This window comes from Melampsora larici-populina (assembly GCF_000204055.1).
Source record: "Melampsora larici-populina 98AG31 unplaced genomic scaffold MELLAscaffold_171, whole genome shotgun sequence".
NCBI classification, from domain to species: domain Eukaryota; kingdom Fungi; phylum Basidiomycota; class Pucciniomycetes; order Pucciniales; family Melampsoraceae; genus Melampsora; species Melampsora laricis-populina.
This window is the reverse complement of record NW_006768934.1, coordinates 10,786-25,467: the sequence shown is the minus strand read 5'-3', so window position 1 is coordinate 25,467 and position 14,682 is coordinate 10,786. Positions and strand designations below refer to the sequence as shown.

The 14,682-nt window shown below is 44.1% G+C and overlaps 3 protein-coding genes across 3 annotated transcripts; 1 reads left to right on the top strand and 2 right to left on the bottom strand.

Annotated features, from left to right (window-relative positions):
• Window positions 1-320: 320 nt before the first annotated feature.
• Window positions 321-3,565, top strand: MELLADRAFT_79844 (uncharacterized protein; the record flags this gene model as incomplete). The annotated part of the gene is made up of 5 exons (XM_007419375.1): window positions 321-681; window positions 744-1,452; window positions 1,806-2,883; window positions 2,957-3,043; window positions 3,098-3,565. 5 exons carry the CDS (start codon window positions 321-323, stop codon window positions 3,563-3,565), a joined length of 2,703 nt encoding a protein of 900 aa, XP_007419437.1.
• An 831-nt stretch (window positions 3,566-4,396) lies between these two features.
• Window positions 4,397-7,951, bottom strand: MELLADRAFT_70083 (uncharacterized protein; the record flags this gene model as incomplete). Its single annotated transcript, XM_007419374.1, is given in 9 exon segments — window positions 4,397-4,701; window positions 4,777-5,058; window positions 5,218-5,322; window positions 5,401-5,567; window positions 5,645-5,873; window positions 5,893-5,953; window positions 6,706-7,047; window positions 7,105-7,346; window positions 7,417-7,951. 9 exon segments carry the CDS (start codon window positions 7,949-7,951, stop codon window positions 4,397-4,399), a joined length of 2,268 nt encoding a protein of 755 aa, XP_007419436.1.
• Window positions 7,952-9,854: 1,903 nt separating this feature from the next.
• Window positions 9,855-11,552, bottom strand: MELLADRAFT_114445 (uncharacterized protein; the record flags this gene model as incomplete). Its single annotated transcript, XM_007419373.1, has 3 exons — window positions 9,855-10,078; window positions 10,383-11,027; window positions 11,084-11,552. 3 exons carry the CDS (start codon window positions 11,550-11,552, stop codon window positions 9,855-9,857), a joined length of 1,338 nt encoding a protein of 445 aa, XP_007419435.1.
• Between the last annotated feature and the right edge of the window lie 3,130 nt (window positions 11,553-14,682).

The following is a 14,682-nucleotide window of genomic DNA, read 5'->3' as shown; positions in this document are numbered from 1 at the left end:
CCTACGAGGACCACGAACTCTGGGATCAAGTTGATGTCATCTTGAATGCACAAATTGGTCCTGATGTCCTCCCTTGAACCCTTCACCGAGGACAATACGGTATCGACGGCCTGTTTTGACATTGGCTTGCACCTGTTCGAGCTTTCCGGGGGTGGGATGCTCACTGTGATCAGTCTGTCGAAGCAAAGTTAAGAGGTGTTGTTGCCCTCCTAAAACGGAAAGTCAAGCCTCCTCAAGTTGCTCCTCCAGGTGTCAACCCTTGGCTCCTCAAACAATCAACATCATCCCAACAGTCCAGTTCTCAGTCTACCTCCACTCTGATGCCTCTTAAAAGGCCTATTGAAGCCAACTCGCAAGTCACTCCTGATCCAAAGAAAACTAAACTCGACTCTTCAACCGGTCATTCTCAAGATGAGCAGGTTCCTCAATCAGTCCAGGAACCTGCCCCGACCGGCCTATGGATGATGGCTCAGTCTCCTCTTTTTGGTCTCACTTCAGCTTTGATTGAGGCGAACAAACTTGTGACACAAGATGTACCCCAAGTTTACCGGGCTGCGATAAACTTGCTCTTTTGGCGCAAACAAGGCATCAATTTGCCGGCCAAGCCCCCTGTCCAGGAAGCAGAGGCTTTTGGGGTGAAAAACAAGTTGTCAGTTACCAAGTGGCTTGCCAAAAACCCCAGTGAGTAATTTTTTCATTTGTTACCATTGACAACTGATGCTGATTTCATTTATTTATTCCAGACTCACTCCTTGTGCGTAGTGCTGGCGAAGCGCCGTGGCATCGCCCCAACATTTTCAACTTCACCTTACCCGACTACGAGCTGGCAACTACCATGGATGCCACAGCTCAAACCTCCTACATGCACAAGATTCTGGGTTTGTTCTACAGTCCAGGTGCACAGCGGATAAACCAGGCGGTGCGGATGATAGTTGCAGCTGTGACATTTGCCCGAATGGACACCAACGAGCTTCCGGTGGACTACACTCTTCCTGAAGTTCAATTTCCAAACCAAAACATTGGGCAGTGTCTTCAAGCTGCTCATCACTTCAAAAGCCTTCACGAGACTAAGCAGCAAACTCAAACTGTTGCAGAGTGTATGGGAGTGATGGCTGGGATGGTCAATCGTCTTTACACAGTCTTTGAGGCCGTTGCCAGTCTACGAGCAAAATTTCACCATGCTTTGCATCTCAGTCAAACACCAGCTGATAGACACAACCAGCTCCTCTCAGAATACGAGGCAATGACCAAAACACTGGGTACAGGCTCCATCCCGTCTCATGTTCTTGGACCTCTTGTTGCTTTTCTAGTGTCTGGTGTAAAAGGTCTCATGATTTTCCCGCACGATAAAGGGCGATATGGTCCTGTGAAACTCTCTTATTTCCTGGTCCTAGTTAACAAGATGCATGGGCAAGCACCAATTGAGGAACCCATCCGGAAATATACCCAAAAGTACATCCTGGAAACAATGGAAAAAATCTTTTTCCCCACAGGTTTCACCTGTGTGGACTAACACGTTCCGAGTATACCCAAGGAAGCGGACTCCCGCATCATCCATCAGAATCCGTTTGTAAGCATGTAGAATTTCGTAGCAACATAGCTGGTCCTATGGTGACCTAGAAAATACTTCAAGTCCCCATATTTGCAAGGCAGGGACCTTGGGTCCCGTCATGACCAAGCTCAATGTAACCACCTGACCAGATAATTTTACCACCTCAGTAAAGGATCTCACCACCCAACCCATAAATCTCACCACCCAATATATTATTGGGTTTTTTGACCTATCTCACCACTACATTTGCAAGTTTCACCACTCAACAAAACATCTCACCACCACAATCCATCAAAATTACCCGCATACCCATTACCTCAAATATTACTACCCAAGCCCCAAACTCACCACCCAACTCAGTCATCTCACCACCAGTGCGAACCAAATCACCAGCATACCAATTAGTCGCACTTTACCGAAATTTCACTACTCAAACCCTAGAATCATCCTCCCTCACAAAGGTCCTTCCCCTCCATTCAAGAAAGTCACTTGTTCAATTCTCAACTCTCACCACCACATCTATTCCGAGCAACATTGTCCACCCAACAATGGAAGCCAGCCCAACAAAAGAAGAATACTTCTTCTCGGTACCAGACATCCTTGAGATTCAAGATCTTGATCGACGCGAAATGGACAAGTACGTCAATGTGTTTCCAGCAACTCAGCACGGCTATCGTATGCGAGTCGGTCACTCCAACGATGGCAGCCACCTCTGTCACTATGAATGCTACCGATCTGGGCATCCCTCCGGTGGAATCAAGACTTCCGGCACCAGATCTCTTCGCATAGGCTGCCCTTTCAAGATCAGCGCCCGGTTTCTTCCTGAAAAAGAGTGCTGGCTGCTTATTCATACCCACCTTGGTCATAACCACCCTGCCGATCTCAATGTCAAGCCTCGAAAGAAGACTCTCGCAAAAGATCCCATACTCCCGTACCCTCACAACCTCTCCCTTAAACAGACTAAAGACAAAGATGATGATACTGACTGTACAAAGTCAAAGTCACCCCTCACTGAACATCAACATTTGACCGAACCTTTGCAAGACTCGCGGATGACTAGCAGCAAAACAGGCGTCATTGACTCGGCCCTCACTAGACTTGCAGCACGACTCCACTCCTTGACCCCACGCCGTTGTCAGGAAGCCATCCTAATGATTGAGCAGATCATCACCAACGACACATTGTCTCAATCCAGCTCGAGCCATCAAGAAGACAGCCATGAAGGCCCTCCTAACGCAGAGGCATCCAAACAGATACCCAACATCGTCAACATGATGATCAATATCACATCACCCGATTCATTCACTCCAGACTGCAATCTACCCGAGCTAGTAAGCAACATACCAAAGAATGAAAATATGAAAAAATACTTATGAATACCTCTTCCCTTTTCATTGTTGTCAGGACGATATGCGAAATTTGATCCTGAACAGCAAGAGTTCAAGCTCACCTCCACCACTGGACCAGCAACAGTTATTCCTGGATAAATTGGTAAGTACAGCCCAAATCAACCAATGTAAAAGGATGCACGCTGACCCCAGCCAGATGATGCAGAACAATTTCGAGGACCTTTATCCCAACGATCTCACAAACTCGTCATTCAACCTCGACGACCTCATCTGCGCACCCAAGGACGCAACACACTGCGACACGCCTGTTGCTGGATCTCCTGGCGCTATAGTCGAGGCGCCACTTGAAGCGGCTACAGACACACCACAGCCTCCAATTGTTGACGATGACCACACAGTCAACCCGCCTTGCAACTTACCAGATTCAATGACCACGGCTCCCACCACCATACTGACTCGCAAACGAGCCCGTGATCAGGCCCTTGCGCACTTGGATTTGTTGAATAAGTATTCAATCCACAGCTTGCTTCGACCCTTTGTCACCGAGATCTGTGAAAGTAGAATCCAGATTGGCACTGTGGGTTTCGGGCAATTGCCCATATCTCTTGGCCGACCCGCAGGACGATTGGGCTTACGTTCGCCAGCGTTTGGCGGAGACCATTGAAACATATCCCGCATGTGTTCACGCAGGGTACACTACCTGAGATTCGAAGTGATGCCTTACGGCGACTCCGGACACGCTCAGCCAACGTTGTCGCGCACCAGGAGCACTGGCTCACCATGCCAAGTTGGGGTGGTATCATAGCCACCACGTTCGATCGACCGGTCATCTATTACGAGCCTAAGCTGTCGACTTCCAGCCAGATTACGTTTCCCTATCTTACACCATACAATAATAACCCACCTATAGTACTTTCTTTCGCCGACAATCATTTCTGCCATTTAAAACTAGATTTCACACTTCCCAACCTTGTAATACCTCGTCTATGCTCAACATGGCGCCGATTTCGAAACACCGACGCCTCAAGCTGGTTACCTATTTGGCAACCGTTGCTTGATGTCCACACCACATATTTGAATACTCAGAATAATATAAAAGGTCGTAGAAAGAAGGGTAAAGTGCAACCCCCCATTGAAATTGCCGATTGACAATTTCACTGTTGAAACCCCACTCCAACAACTCACCATCAAGATTTCCTTGTCTATCAAACAATTTCTCATATTATAGTCACTCTTCCCTTTACTCAAGGTAATTAGCTACTTGATAATTGCTAATTACATCTTCCGATTTCAATTAGACATGTTTCTTTTTTTACATTTAATGAATTATTTTTTAAGATACAATATGTTTTCCTTCTTTTTGAATGTTGAGACACAAAGATTTGTATTTAAATATCAAGATTTTAGACATATACTACTTGTCCATCAGAATGTTACTGTGATTGGATACAATAGTAATGAAACGATCTACTTGTACCTGTTACATTTAAACAGATCAAAACAACTCATCATCCTCGATGTTGTTATGCACTAGCATTTCAAATTCATCAACTACTTCTTCCCCCCAAAATACATGAACCCCCATTCTCTCACCCCATATTGCAGATGAGCGAGATACCATTGCTTGCCATTCTCCAAAGAGGCCCTCATCGAGCTCAGCACTACCTATAACAAATTTTGCTGTGCTGTGGAGTACCTCCTGCAAGCCTCCACCACCTGCTCCCCATTTTCTCCACAGACGGCTCGTATGTTTCACAAGGCCTCTATGGATAGACTGCCATTCCAGCACACGAACATCGCCTGGTAAGCAAGCAAACGGCAATGTCAGCTAAAGCTCAAGGCTGCTGAAAACATATCGAGGTATCAAATTTTCACCGTCGTTGGGCTTGGATGCGTCCACACGGGCTTGGTAGTCTAATCCCCAAAGCATCAGCTGCCGGGATTCGCGCCCCAAACGGGCAAGTTCTTCTTCTGATGACCTAAGATTTCTAACGGCAATGATCCCATCCTTGGTGGCCTGGCAAGTCGCCCAAGGCTCGTCAGGATGGTTCAGCGCTGCCTCGTCCCAGAAGTCATCTAATAGATCCATATTCATGATCTCATCGAACGTCGGCACACGTAGCCGAACAGCAGGCCGGAAGCGAGCATTGTAGTTGGCTGCGTGACGCCCATAAGTTTCGTTTTTTTTTGCAAGAGAGCCCTTTTCTTCTTGCGCAACTCCTCATTGCGAGGCTGCTGTGTGGCTCCTATGATAGAAAATGGTATTGGCGGGTGGGAACTCTGTTACATTATCATTATAAAGCATCATTTTCATACCGGTTTTGGTTGCTGCATCAGCAACCTGTTGAATGGCATCGTATTTTGCCTCATAGAGGAATCCCAGCGCGACTTGCACGGTAAGCGCTGCTTTGAGCCGATTGTCTTCAATTAGCACCAAAATAAACGCATCATTAAATCACTGTAGTATCTCATCAGAAAGAAGAAGAACAACATACTCACCGGTTTTTTTTCGAGCATTCCATAATTCCGTGTTCCCAAATTCTTCAGCCAATTCGTGGACCTTTTTCTCAAGACTGGCCAATGACATTGGCAAGCGGAGTAAGTCATTGCGTTGCTCGAATGTTCTTATTGGAGCATTGGTGGCGTTCATCTCATCGAGCTCGTTGCTACATATAAATACTTTGAGTTAGGAGGTATTAAATTCATCCTCAAAGGACTCCGGTAAGGATTGTTCGAAGCTTACCGTGCTTCAAGCAGCTGCTCCTCGAGTCGCACCAACACCTCTAATCTCGCACGTTTCTCTTTGGTTCTCACGTTGATAGCTTGAAGCTGCAACTCGCGCTGCCGCGCCCACTGTGCCTCAAAATAATCATAAGTATGCATTTGGTTCGCCTGTTGATGTTTAGCCAGTGCAGACTTGGCTTTGTGTAGCTCAGCCTGGTACTTCTTCGTGTGTGCTACCAGGAAAGACACTGGCGGGGAGAAACGTACAAGATTCAGCTATCAATGCTGCTAAACAGTTGACCTTTGAACATAACTCACCAGCTTGGTTCTTTAAAACATCGTTACGATGTTTTGTCCACATGTGCAAGCTCACCAGCCGACGATGCTTCGTGGCATAACGGAGAAGGGATACCAGTGGGGCCAATTTCCACCACACCCGTTCGAGTCCTTCCCCGTTGGATTTGCCCCAACCTCGGTTCAGCCTGGGGTTGTACTCAAGCTGACAACCCCAGTTATGAGCGTAAGCGTGGAACAGCGCAGTACCCATTCGCACCTGTCCTGCTTGTTTCTCGTCGGTAAACACCTTTTTCTGCATAACAGTAGAGCAATGTAGAGGTCAGATTACTGTAAGCATAAAAGGTTCGAGAATATCAACCCAACCTTTTTTATTGTCTTGTCCAGATTACAGCCAATATCGTAGAGAATATTAATATTGGTCTCCTCGTCACGCTCATCCTTAAATAGATCCAGCAGCCACTGGATCAAGGCAAATGCGTAATGATTTCTACAAGGATTTTTGTATATTTTGATTAATCAGTACCAGAGTTGATACAATATCAAGAACATGATAATGATGGTTCTTACTTTTCTCCTGTCTGTACAAGGTTAATAAATTTGATAACATGGTCGTGCCGACATGCCATGCCGAGCAAACCGGACTCGTCCATATTTTTAAAGTGATGTTTACCTCGCACATCGTTCGCAGTTGTATGCGCTTCAGTGCATGGATCCTGAAACACTCATCCGCGTCAGTAAGTAACTGCTGTAAGTTTAATGAATATTACAAATGAGATAAACAACCATTTCCCCTCCCTCTTCTTGGGTATGCCCCATAAATCGTCGCTTGGCGTCTACTAGCTTTGGGTCTAAGAATAGGTCAGGGCGTGGAGGGTTGAATCCTGGAATAGGCACACTGGCCAATGCATGCCTTTTGTGCTGGAAATTGCCATCAAGGCATATGATGACTCGTGGGTCTTCAGGTGACGATATACCAATCGGTGGTCCGAAGCACTTGGGACAGTTGGCTGCCAGGATGCCAAGTTGGCTTAGTCGAAGACGTTCGTTCTCAATCTTATTTATCTGGATATTGATGGCACGGTAAGCGCCAACAGCGGCGGTGAATGGAAGTCGCCAGTCTCGAGGCTGTCCACAATAAGTGCGTTAGCGCAGGTGGCTAACTAGATTTTTGTGTGTACCTACTTGGCCGCTAGGAGTGGTGATAACAGGGTTATCGTCGTCTAGGACGTCGTCGAGAGCTTCACAAAAGCCTGCAATTGGCGTCGCGCAGCGTAACCAGATGGTGTGATAGTGAACAAGGAGCCGCAAAGAAAATGCCGTGCGGGGGATCTTTGGTGACGCGGCCATGTATCCCATTTGCAGTAGGCGAGTCGGATCCGAGAAATCACATCTCTTGCAAAAGGAGACGTTGACCCGACGGCGAGCTGCATGCAATTTGATTCAGTTAATGATATTGTGTGTGGACATTTTGGCTTGGTCTTCACCTGAACTCACTGTGTAAATCAATTAGATCGACTTCTCTCTCGGTACGCGCTGGGCAGTCACATTGCGGCCGAAGATCTTTGTTCCATTTGGCCTCTTTTCCCCAGTTCGAAGTTTCTGACCGACAGCGAAGAAACGTTGGTAGCATCATTGCGTACTGCCATGTCCAACGATTCTCGTGGGCCAGACGGTCCGCCAAATGACGTTCCCGTGCCAAGGCGGGGTCCAAAACGGCTCGACCATGATGTCGCATGAAGTGATCCATGTCAATTTCGTCCGGCTCTTCATCTGGAAGCTCGTCCGCTTCCTCAGGAGCTAAATCATATAGGTCGTGGTCAATGAGAGGATCAAGCGGGTGGATGGGTACAGCGTCGCCTGCTGTGGCGTTGGATCTTTCAGTCAGTTCTTTCAGGCGTTTGGCATCAGAAACCTCTGTATGCGCCAGATTTTTGCGTTGTCTTTTGACTAACTGCCGTTGTAGTTCCGTGACCGGCTTGATTTTCTTGCCTGGATTGTTAAGACCTCGGATGATACGACTGGGTGCCATGGTTGTATTGAAACAAGGAGGTGCTCCAGGGGAACATTTATTATACTGAGTCACATTTAGAAGATTTCCTTTTGAGTTGACTAAAGGCATCTGACACTGGCTTTTTTTTCCAATGTCTGACGGGCCTAGGAAATGAGAAACTGGTGTAATCACAATGGTTGCTCAATCGTGGCCCTTCCAATCAGGTTCGCTGAATTGGGAACACAATTCTGGCCCTTCCACTGTAAACATCATTCAACTTCCCCAATTTGGCAGAGGAAAATGATTAATAGTACAGTTTTTCATAAAAGAATCTAATACTGCACACCTGGGCCATTTCACCCACACTACATATGTGCAGCAAGCTAAGTCAATAGTTGTCTATCATGTACATACAGGTCTGCTCAGTTTTTTGCCCATCAGAATAAATAAATCACATGTTATACCACATGTAACTTTTTCGACTTTGAAATTTTTTTCCCAAAAATTCACTACATATAATTCTGTAGCTGCTCAGGCAATATTGTTGAAGCTATGTCTTAGTAACAGAAAGTGTGTTACATGCAGTTGAGTTGATGAGATCACACCAAAACATTGAGTCAGTGTATGTAGTCAATCTTTTGGAAGCTTTTTTCAATCTGAAAGAAGTTACAGCATGTATTACATATGAATAACTTGTCCTGATGAGCAGATAACTGAGCAGAACTGTATGTACATGATAACCACATATTCACTGAGCCTGCTACACATATGTAGTGTGGGTGTTATGGCTCAGGTGTGGAGTGATAGACCATTTTATGACAAATCATACTCCCAATCATTTTTCCCTGCCCACTTGGGGAACCCGAATAATGTCTGCAGTGCTTCCAATCAGGCTCGCTGAATTGGGAACTTTCCTTTTGATGTTCAAAATAGGCTGGAAGGGTGTTGATCATTCAAGCCTAGTCCAGACAGGCGTCCACGTGCTTCCAAATGCCTCAGACTGTCATGGAAAATTGGGTCTATACTAACTTAACAAAGTCCCTCGATGCCTCGACAGCTGTCATTCAACGAGTTGAATCCGCATGTCTCGGCATGAGGGACTTACCCCCAAGGTCATGTTTTTGGCCTGAAGGCTTAGGCTCTTTTTGGTGGGGACAATCTTCTTTTCCTCCTTTTGGCGAGCACACCGAGGATTTTCTGCCAACCGCTCAGCCACGTATGCGCTCGCTCTGCCTACACATCTTACAACTGAAAGCATCCCTGAACGTTGGTTCCTCGCTGAGCTACATCAAATTGCATTTGTGTAATTTTGACATGTAGCTCGACTAAGGTCGAGGACTTCTCTTGGTTCTATACGTGAGCAGTCCCCCGGACATAGTCAAGCTACATGTGGAAATTACGAAAATTCAAATGTATGTAGCTCAGCGAAGAACGAGGGGAATTTGATGAGTCCACCGGTACGATATGGAGCAAGACTCAGCGCACATCTGTGTGAACGGTTGGCAGAAAATCTTTGGTGTGCTCACAGAAAAGAGGAAAACAAGATGCCCTCCACCAAGAAGGGCCTAAGCCTTCAGGCCAAAAATCAGACATTAGGGGTAAGTCCCTCATGCTGAGACATGCGGATTCAACTAGTTTGAATGACAGCTGTCGAGGCATCGAGGGACTTTGTTAAGTTAGGGGTCTATAGGTCTATAGAGATCCAAAGACAACAGTGTTCGACGGACTTCTGTCTTTCATACAATTCATTCTACGACGTGGACAAGAATGAGACTTCATGATAGCTATTACAAATCAGTGGTCAGATGTTCAAAAAATTGTTTGATCAGTGCGTACCAAATTGATTTCAATTGCATCCATCCGACTCCATCCTGACCGTGTGGTAGAGACAAATCCGGTTGCCCATGTACCAGAAGTCACTAGTCTTTAGAAAACTGAATGGTCAGATTGCCAAAGATGGGTGGATGAGGTCAGATATTGAAACAACTGATTCAATGTGATGTCGTCTTATTACCATTGACTGAAGCTGAATGATATTCTTGAGGGGGACATCACTTAAAAGGTCACGTTGAAATATTGAAATTGACACCGAAAGGATTTCTTCACTTCCATGAAAGAAGGTCTTTGTGCTTTTAACCTGCCGTGGTCTTATGACATAAGGCATTACTACAATGTTCAAACACAACACCCAGCAGAGCTGAGGAGGTAAGAGAGGGCGGTTCAAGTCCTTTGCAGGTAGGACGACATGAATGATTATTAGAATGAAATGTAATGAGATCGAAATGAAGTGGAATACATGGGTTACAAATAAAATGAAAGGAAAAACAAGAGAATGTGTATCATTATAAGTGCACAAGACTAGCAAGAGTGGTCTGTATCTGCGCTTCCATAAGAGGATCAAGCTTCTTCTCCTGCTTGAGATCACTCAACCTTTTATTGATCTCATCTGCATAGTTGTTTACACGCTTACTTTTGAAAGCATTCCAACTTTCATCACTCATACCAGATTTCTTCTTACGCATACCCCGAATTCGATCAACAATGGTTTTGGAGACTTGAATGGATGAGCCGAAATTGGTCAAATTAGCCTGTTTGGGTGTCACTCGTTTGCCGGAAGAATTAACAGTTTGAGAATGTGAGCTATGGTGATGCATCTTTGTATTCCATACAACCACCTTTGGATGGTGGCTCAAACGTATCTTGGTGTTGTAGTTGTCGAGATGAAAGTAGGCTCCGTTGATGCGGTATGGTGCAGATGGACTGGTTGCCTCAGGGTGAATCACTCTACCTGAGTCATGTTCCATGAGGCAGAAAAGTCCAATAGCGCATCCAGAAGCATCAGGGTCTTGATGTGATTCATTGGCAAATTCATCTTGAGTGATTACCAGGTTGGAGCCACAGCTGGATTGGTCAAGTGTATTGAAAAAGGTGGGAGACGCCCAGGAGATACCGTACTCTTCTGCAATCTTGAGGTTTGCTTTGAATTGTGAAAGAACAAGATATGAAAAGAGGTTTGAGATGAATTTGTCAATAGAAGGCATAAGTTTCATGCGGTCAACATCTTGCTTAATGAGCTGAGGATTACTCCGAGTCCGCTCATTCAGTACATATGGGCCTGGAAGAGAGGTAATTTAGTGAAATATAAAAGGGGTTCAAGATAAATCAGCTTACCACCAGATTTTCCTTTATCAGTACCACCACGAGAGCCGGTAGGGTACATCTCACCACTCTTAGCATCACCCAAAGCTTGCTGCGCTTTGTTGATATCACACTTTTTGCGTGCAAGGCCATGATGATACAAGATTTGTACGGCCCAATCAAATTTATCTCTAAGGTGCTTGTTGGTGTTGTCGTCATTGTGAATTGTATAAATAGATGCAATAAATTCACCAGTGAGTGCATCAACAAGAATAACATGACCATGATCAATGATACGTTCTTGAAGATTGGTACGATTGATTAGAGGTTCTTGGAGATCAGGGGGGTTACGATGTATACGAAGGACTTTGGCCGTGCTTGGGGTGCCATGTTGCTCTTGGATAATGGCTCTGCAAAGGTTGGAACGTAGCACTTTCTTGTTAAGGCGCTTATCATTCTGCTTTCGAGCCAAGGATGCGAGCTGAGAAGGATTCTTTGCCATCTGTCAATAAGAAGATATCTCATATCAGTATAATGGATCAAGAAAGTAAAGATTGAAACAAATGAAAGTTTGAATATGATCAATTTTGGAGTAGCAAGGATAGCGGATTCTCCACTATGAATGATTTCCTAGGCGTACGGAAGTACTAAAGGAAAAGATTCTATGAATGATTTCCTAGGCGTACGGAAGTACTAAAGGAAAAGATTCTATGAATGATTTCCTAGGCGTACGGAAGTACTAAAGGAAAAGATTCTATGAATGATTTCCTAGGCGTACGGAAGTACTAAAGGAAAAGATTCCATGAATGATTTCCTAGGTGTACGGAAGTACTATAGGAAAAGATTCTATGAATGATTTCCTAGGCGTACGGAAGTACTAAAGGAAAAGATTATATGAACAATTTCCTAGGTGTACAGAAGTACTAAAGGAAAAGATTCAACTAAGGGGATTCGAGCAGCTACGAAACAGTTTCCTGGGTGTACAGAAGTACTAAAGGAAAAAAAACCAAAGAAAAAAAAGCTGCACCTTGAAAAATGAGGATTCCAGTCGTAAGAAGCAAGATTATGAGATCTGAAGTGTGAATTGAAATGTGAATGTTGGGGATAGAAGATGATGATTGTTTCTAAGATGGTCTAAAATTGGAAGAAATTGATGTGGATGAAGTGTGGATTGAAGCGAGATTGGGTGTGATCAAAATCAGATTATGATGATGAAAAATATTGGTTGAAGAGGATGTATGAAGTAAAAAGGAAGTTGATTCGAATCGGATGAAGAAGGGAGAATTATATAGCAAAATTTTAAGGAACTGATTCAGAAAAGCATTGATCCAGTGCATTTACAATCAATAGCACAGGGTCTTTTGACTCGATTGGCTGGATACTTTCTTTCCAGCATTTGACTGACACATTAGGCATTCTCAACTTGGCCATATCATCAGATCAATTGGCAAGGCTTTTATAAATGCCTTGTGATCAAGGCAACAGCCCTCTTTGTGAAAAAAAAGCTTGCGGTATTGTGCAAAAGCTGTCCCCGAAACTTGCTTACCTCTATAATGGTTTGTACCCCAGCTCCTTGTCCATATCAAAGAACCCAAAGTCGATTCCAAAGTTAACGAAGTTAACTTGAAGGCCCCTATTGTCATTGATCTCGCACTCTAGTATACACACTACGTATAATTGGATTCGATTACTTGTTTAACAATCTGAACGACCCGTTACTAAACTCGCAAACTCATCGCTTTCGCCCAATGTGCGAAAGCGGTAAATCGATACCATTTGTTCTGCAGTTGCTGGAATGGATGGATACGTACCAGCAACGCGAGGGCACGGTCTGGCACGCTACAGTTACGTTCTCCAGAAATCACGCTATGAACTGTCCGGGGCACAGTCCATAGCGTTGCTAGAACAGTCATTGGAACAGGTTCGAGACCGTTTCGTGTCCTGTGACTTTTTCGTTCAGGAAACGAGAACAGGATCATAAAACCTGGACACCTACCGGGCACGTTCGAAAAGAATTGAAATGTCTTAACGTGCCTGAACGCTTTCGATCCTGGATTTGGAACGTCTCACTTACCCCCTGGTGTAGCTCCGCCAACCGTACTTAAATATCAACGTATATCAACTAACATTGACGTGTGATAGATCGGATAATCAAGGGATCCTACAACGTGATATGAAGTTACCCAAGGACGTTTTTACAAAGGAAGGTCGCGAGTTCAAATAAAGTAGTCATTCATTGGCTTTCATTGAGTTTGTCGTATTTCCCACTTCACTCTCACACCATTTACTCTTCATCGTATCTTTGACTCTTCACTCACACTACTTTTACTTTTTACTTATAATCGAATCATCGACTGAAATCTATTTCTTACAGTAGTGGGCCCTCGTGGTCCATCAGTTCGACATCCGGCTCAAATCTGTTGTATTATATCCTAGGAGGTCAAACTAAAACCGAAAACGACCGAGGGCTTTTAAAAGTGGCGAGTGGTGGAGGTTTTACCAGGGGTACTCAAGGCGTACAGTATGGCTACCCTGTGGCCCTCCTTGTGTCCCAAAAAACCCAAGGCAAACACTTTCAAGACGATAGCTAACTCTACGGAAAGCATAGTCAAGTTACATGCGATGTCTTGAAGTTAACACACACTCACAGCATTGTTTGATGTTTGACCGAGGTCCAAAAAACGTAAGCGAGGTTTACTACACGCGGCAGCCATTCACACCGAGTTGTGTCGCCACAGGTCCTGCTTCACCTTGGATGGCGAGGTGATATTCTGAATCACAAACAAAAAATGAGGGTTTGTCTGTTATCTTCGACCACAACCGCTGAGTTGGGATGAAATCCACTGATTTGAGATTTCACATGTTCAACTACAGGTGATTGGAAAGAAAAAGATACTGAATTATTACTTTCTCAACCTTTCATGTGGTATTCTTTATTTCAGGGTGCAACAGGTCATTTTATCAGAAAATAAACTTTCTCCTTCTTCATCAAGTTTGTTGGATTTATCTTATTAATTGAAAAAAAAGTTGATTAAAAGCTTTGTTCTTTTGGATCGTCTGTGTTTTGAAGATTTTATGAGATTCTATGAGAGAAAAGTTTATGTATAATAGTTGTTCTTCTTTGGTTCGTATCAAAATCGTTTTTTTTGTTTCTTTGATTACTACAGTTTTATTTAATGAAACAAAATCAAATATGCTTTTTCGGGGGTTTTGCAAACCAAACAACAGGTGGTGTTTGAAATAACAAGACCAGTGTTTTCTCATTAACACACAGAAGAGGTTTGTAGATGAATGATTTGAAAATAATTTATAGAATATGCTCATCTTGAAGTATTTCTTACATTGTAGAAAAAGTTTTTTATATATTGGTTGGATTGTTTGTTTCTTTCATTGAGGTTTTAAGAAGCTTTACTATAGGTGGTACTTTGGTTAAGTTAGCTAGATTGATTTGATTTGATTTTCTAAAGTTCTTGTAAGAACTACAGTCAATCCAGATTGGCTTGACCAATCGAAAAATCAAAACTTTTTTTTGGAAGTCATACAGGCCAAATACAGGCCTTTTTTGAAGCATATGCTTCAATCGAGGTATGAGATTTCAAACACCTCTTGACCGTCGAAACCGGTCAAGAGCT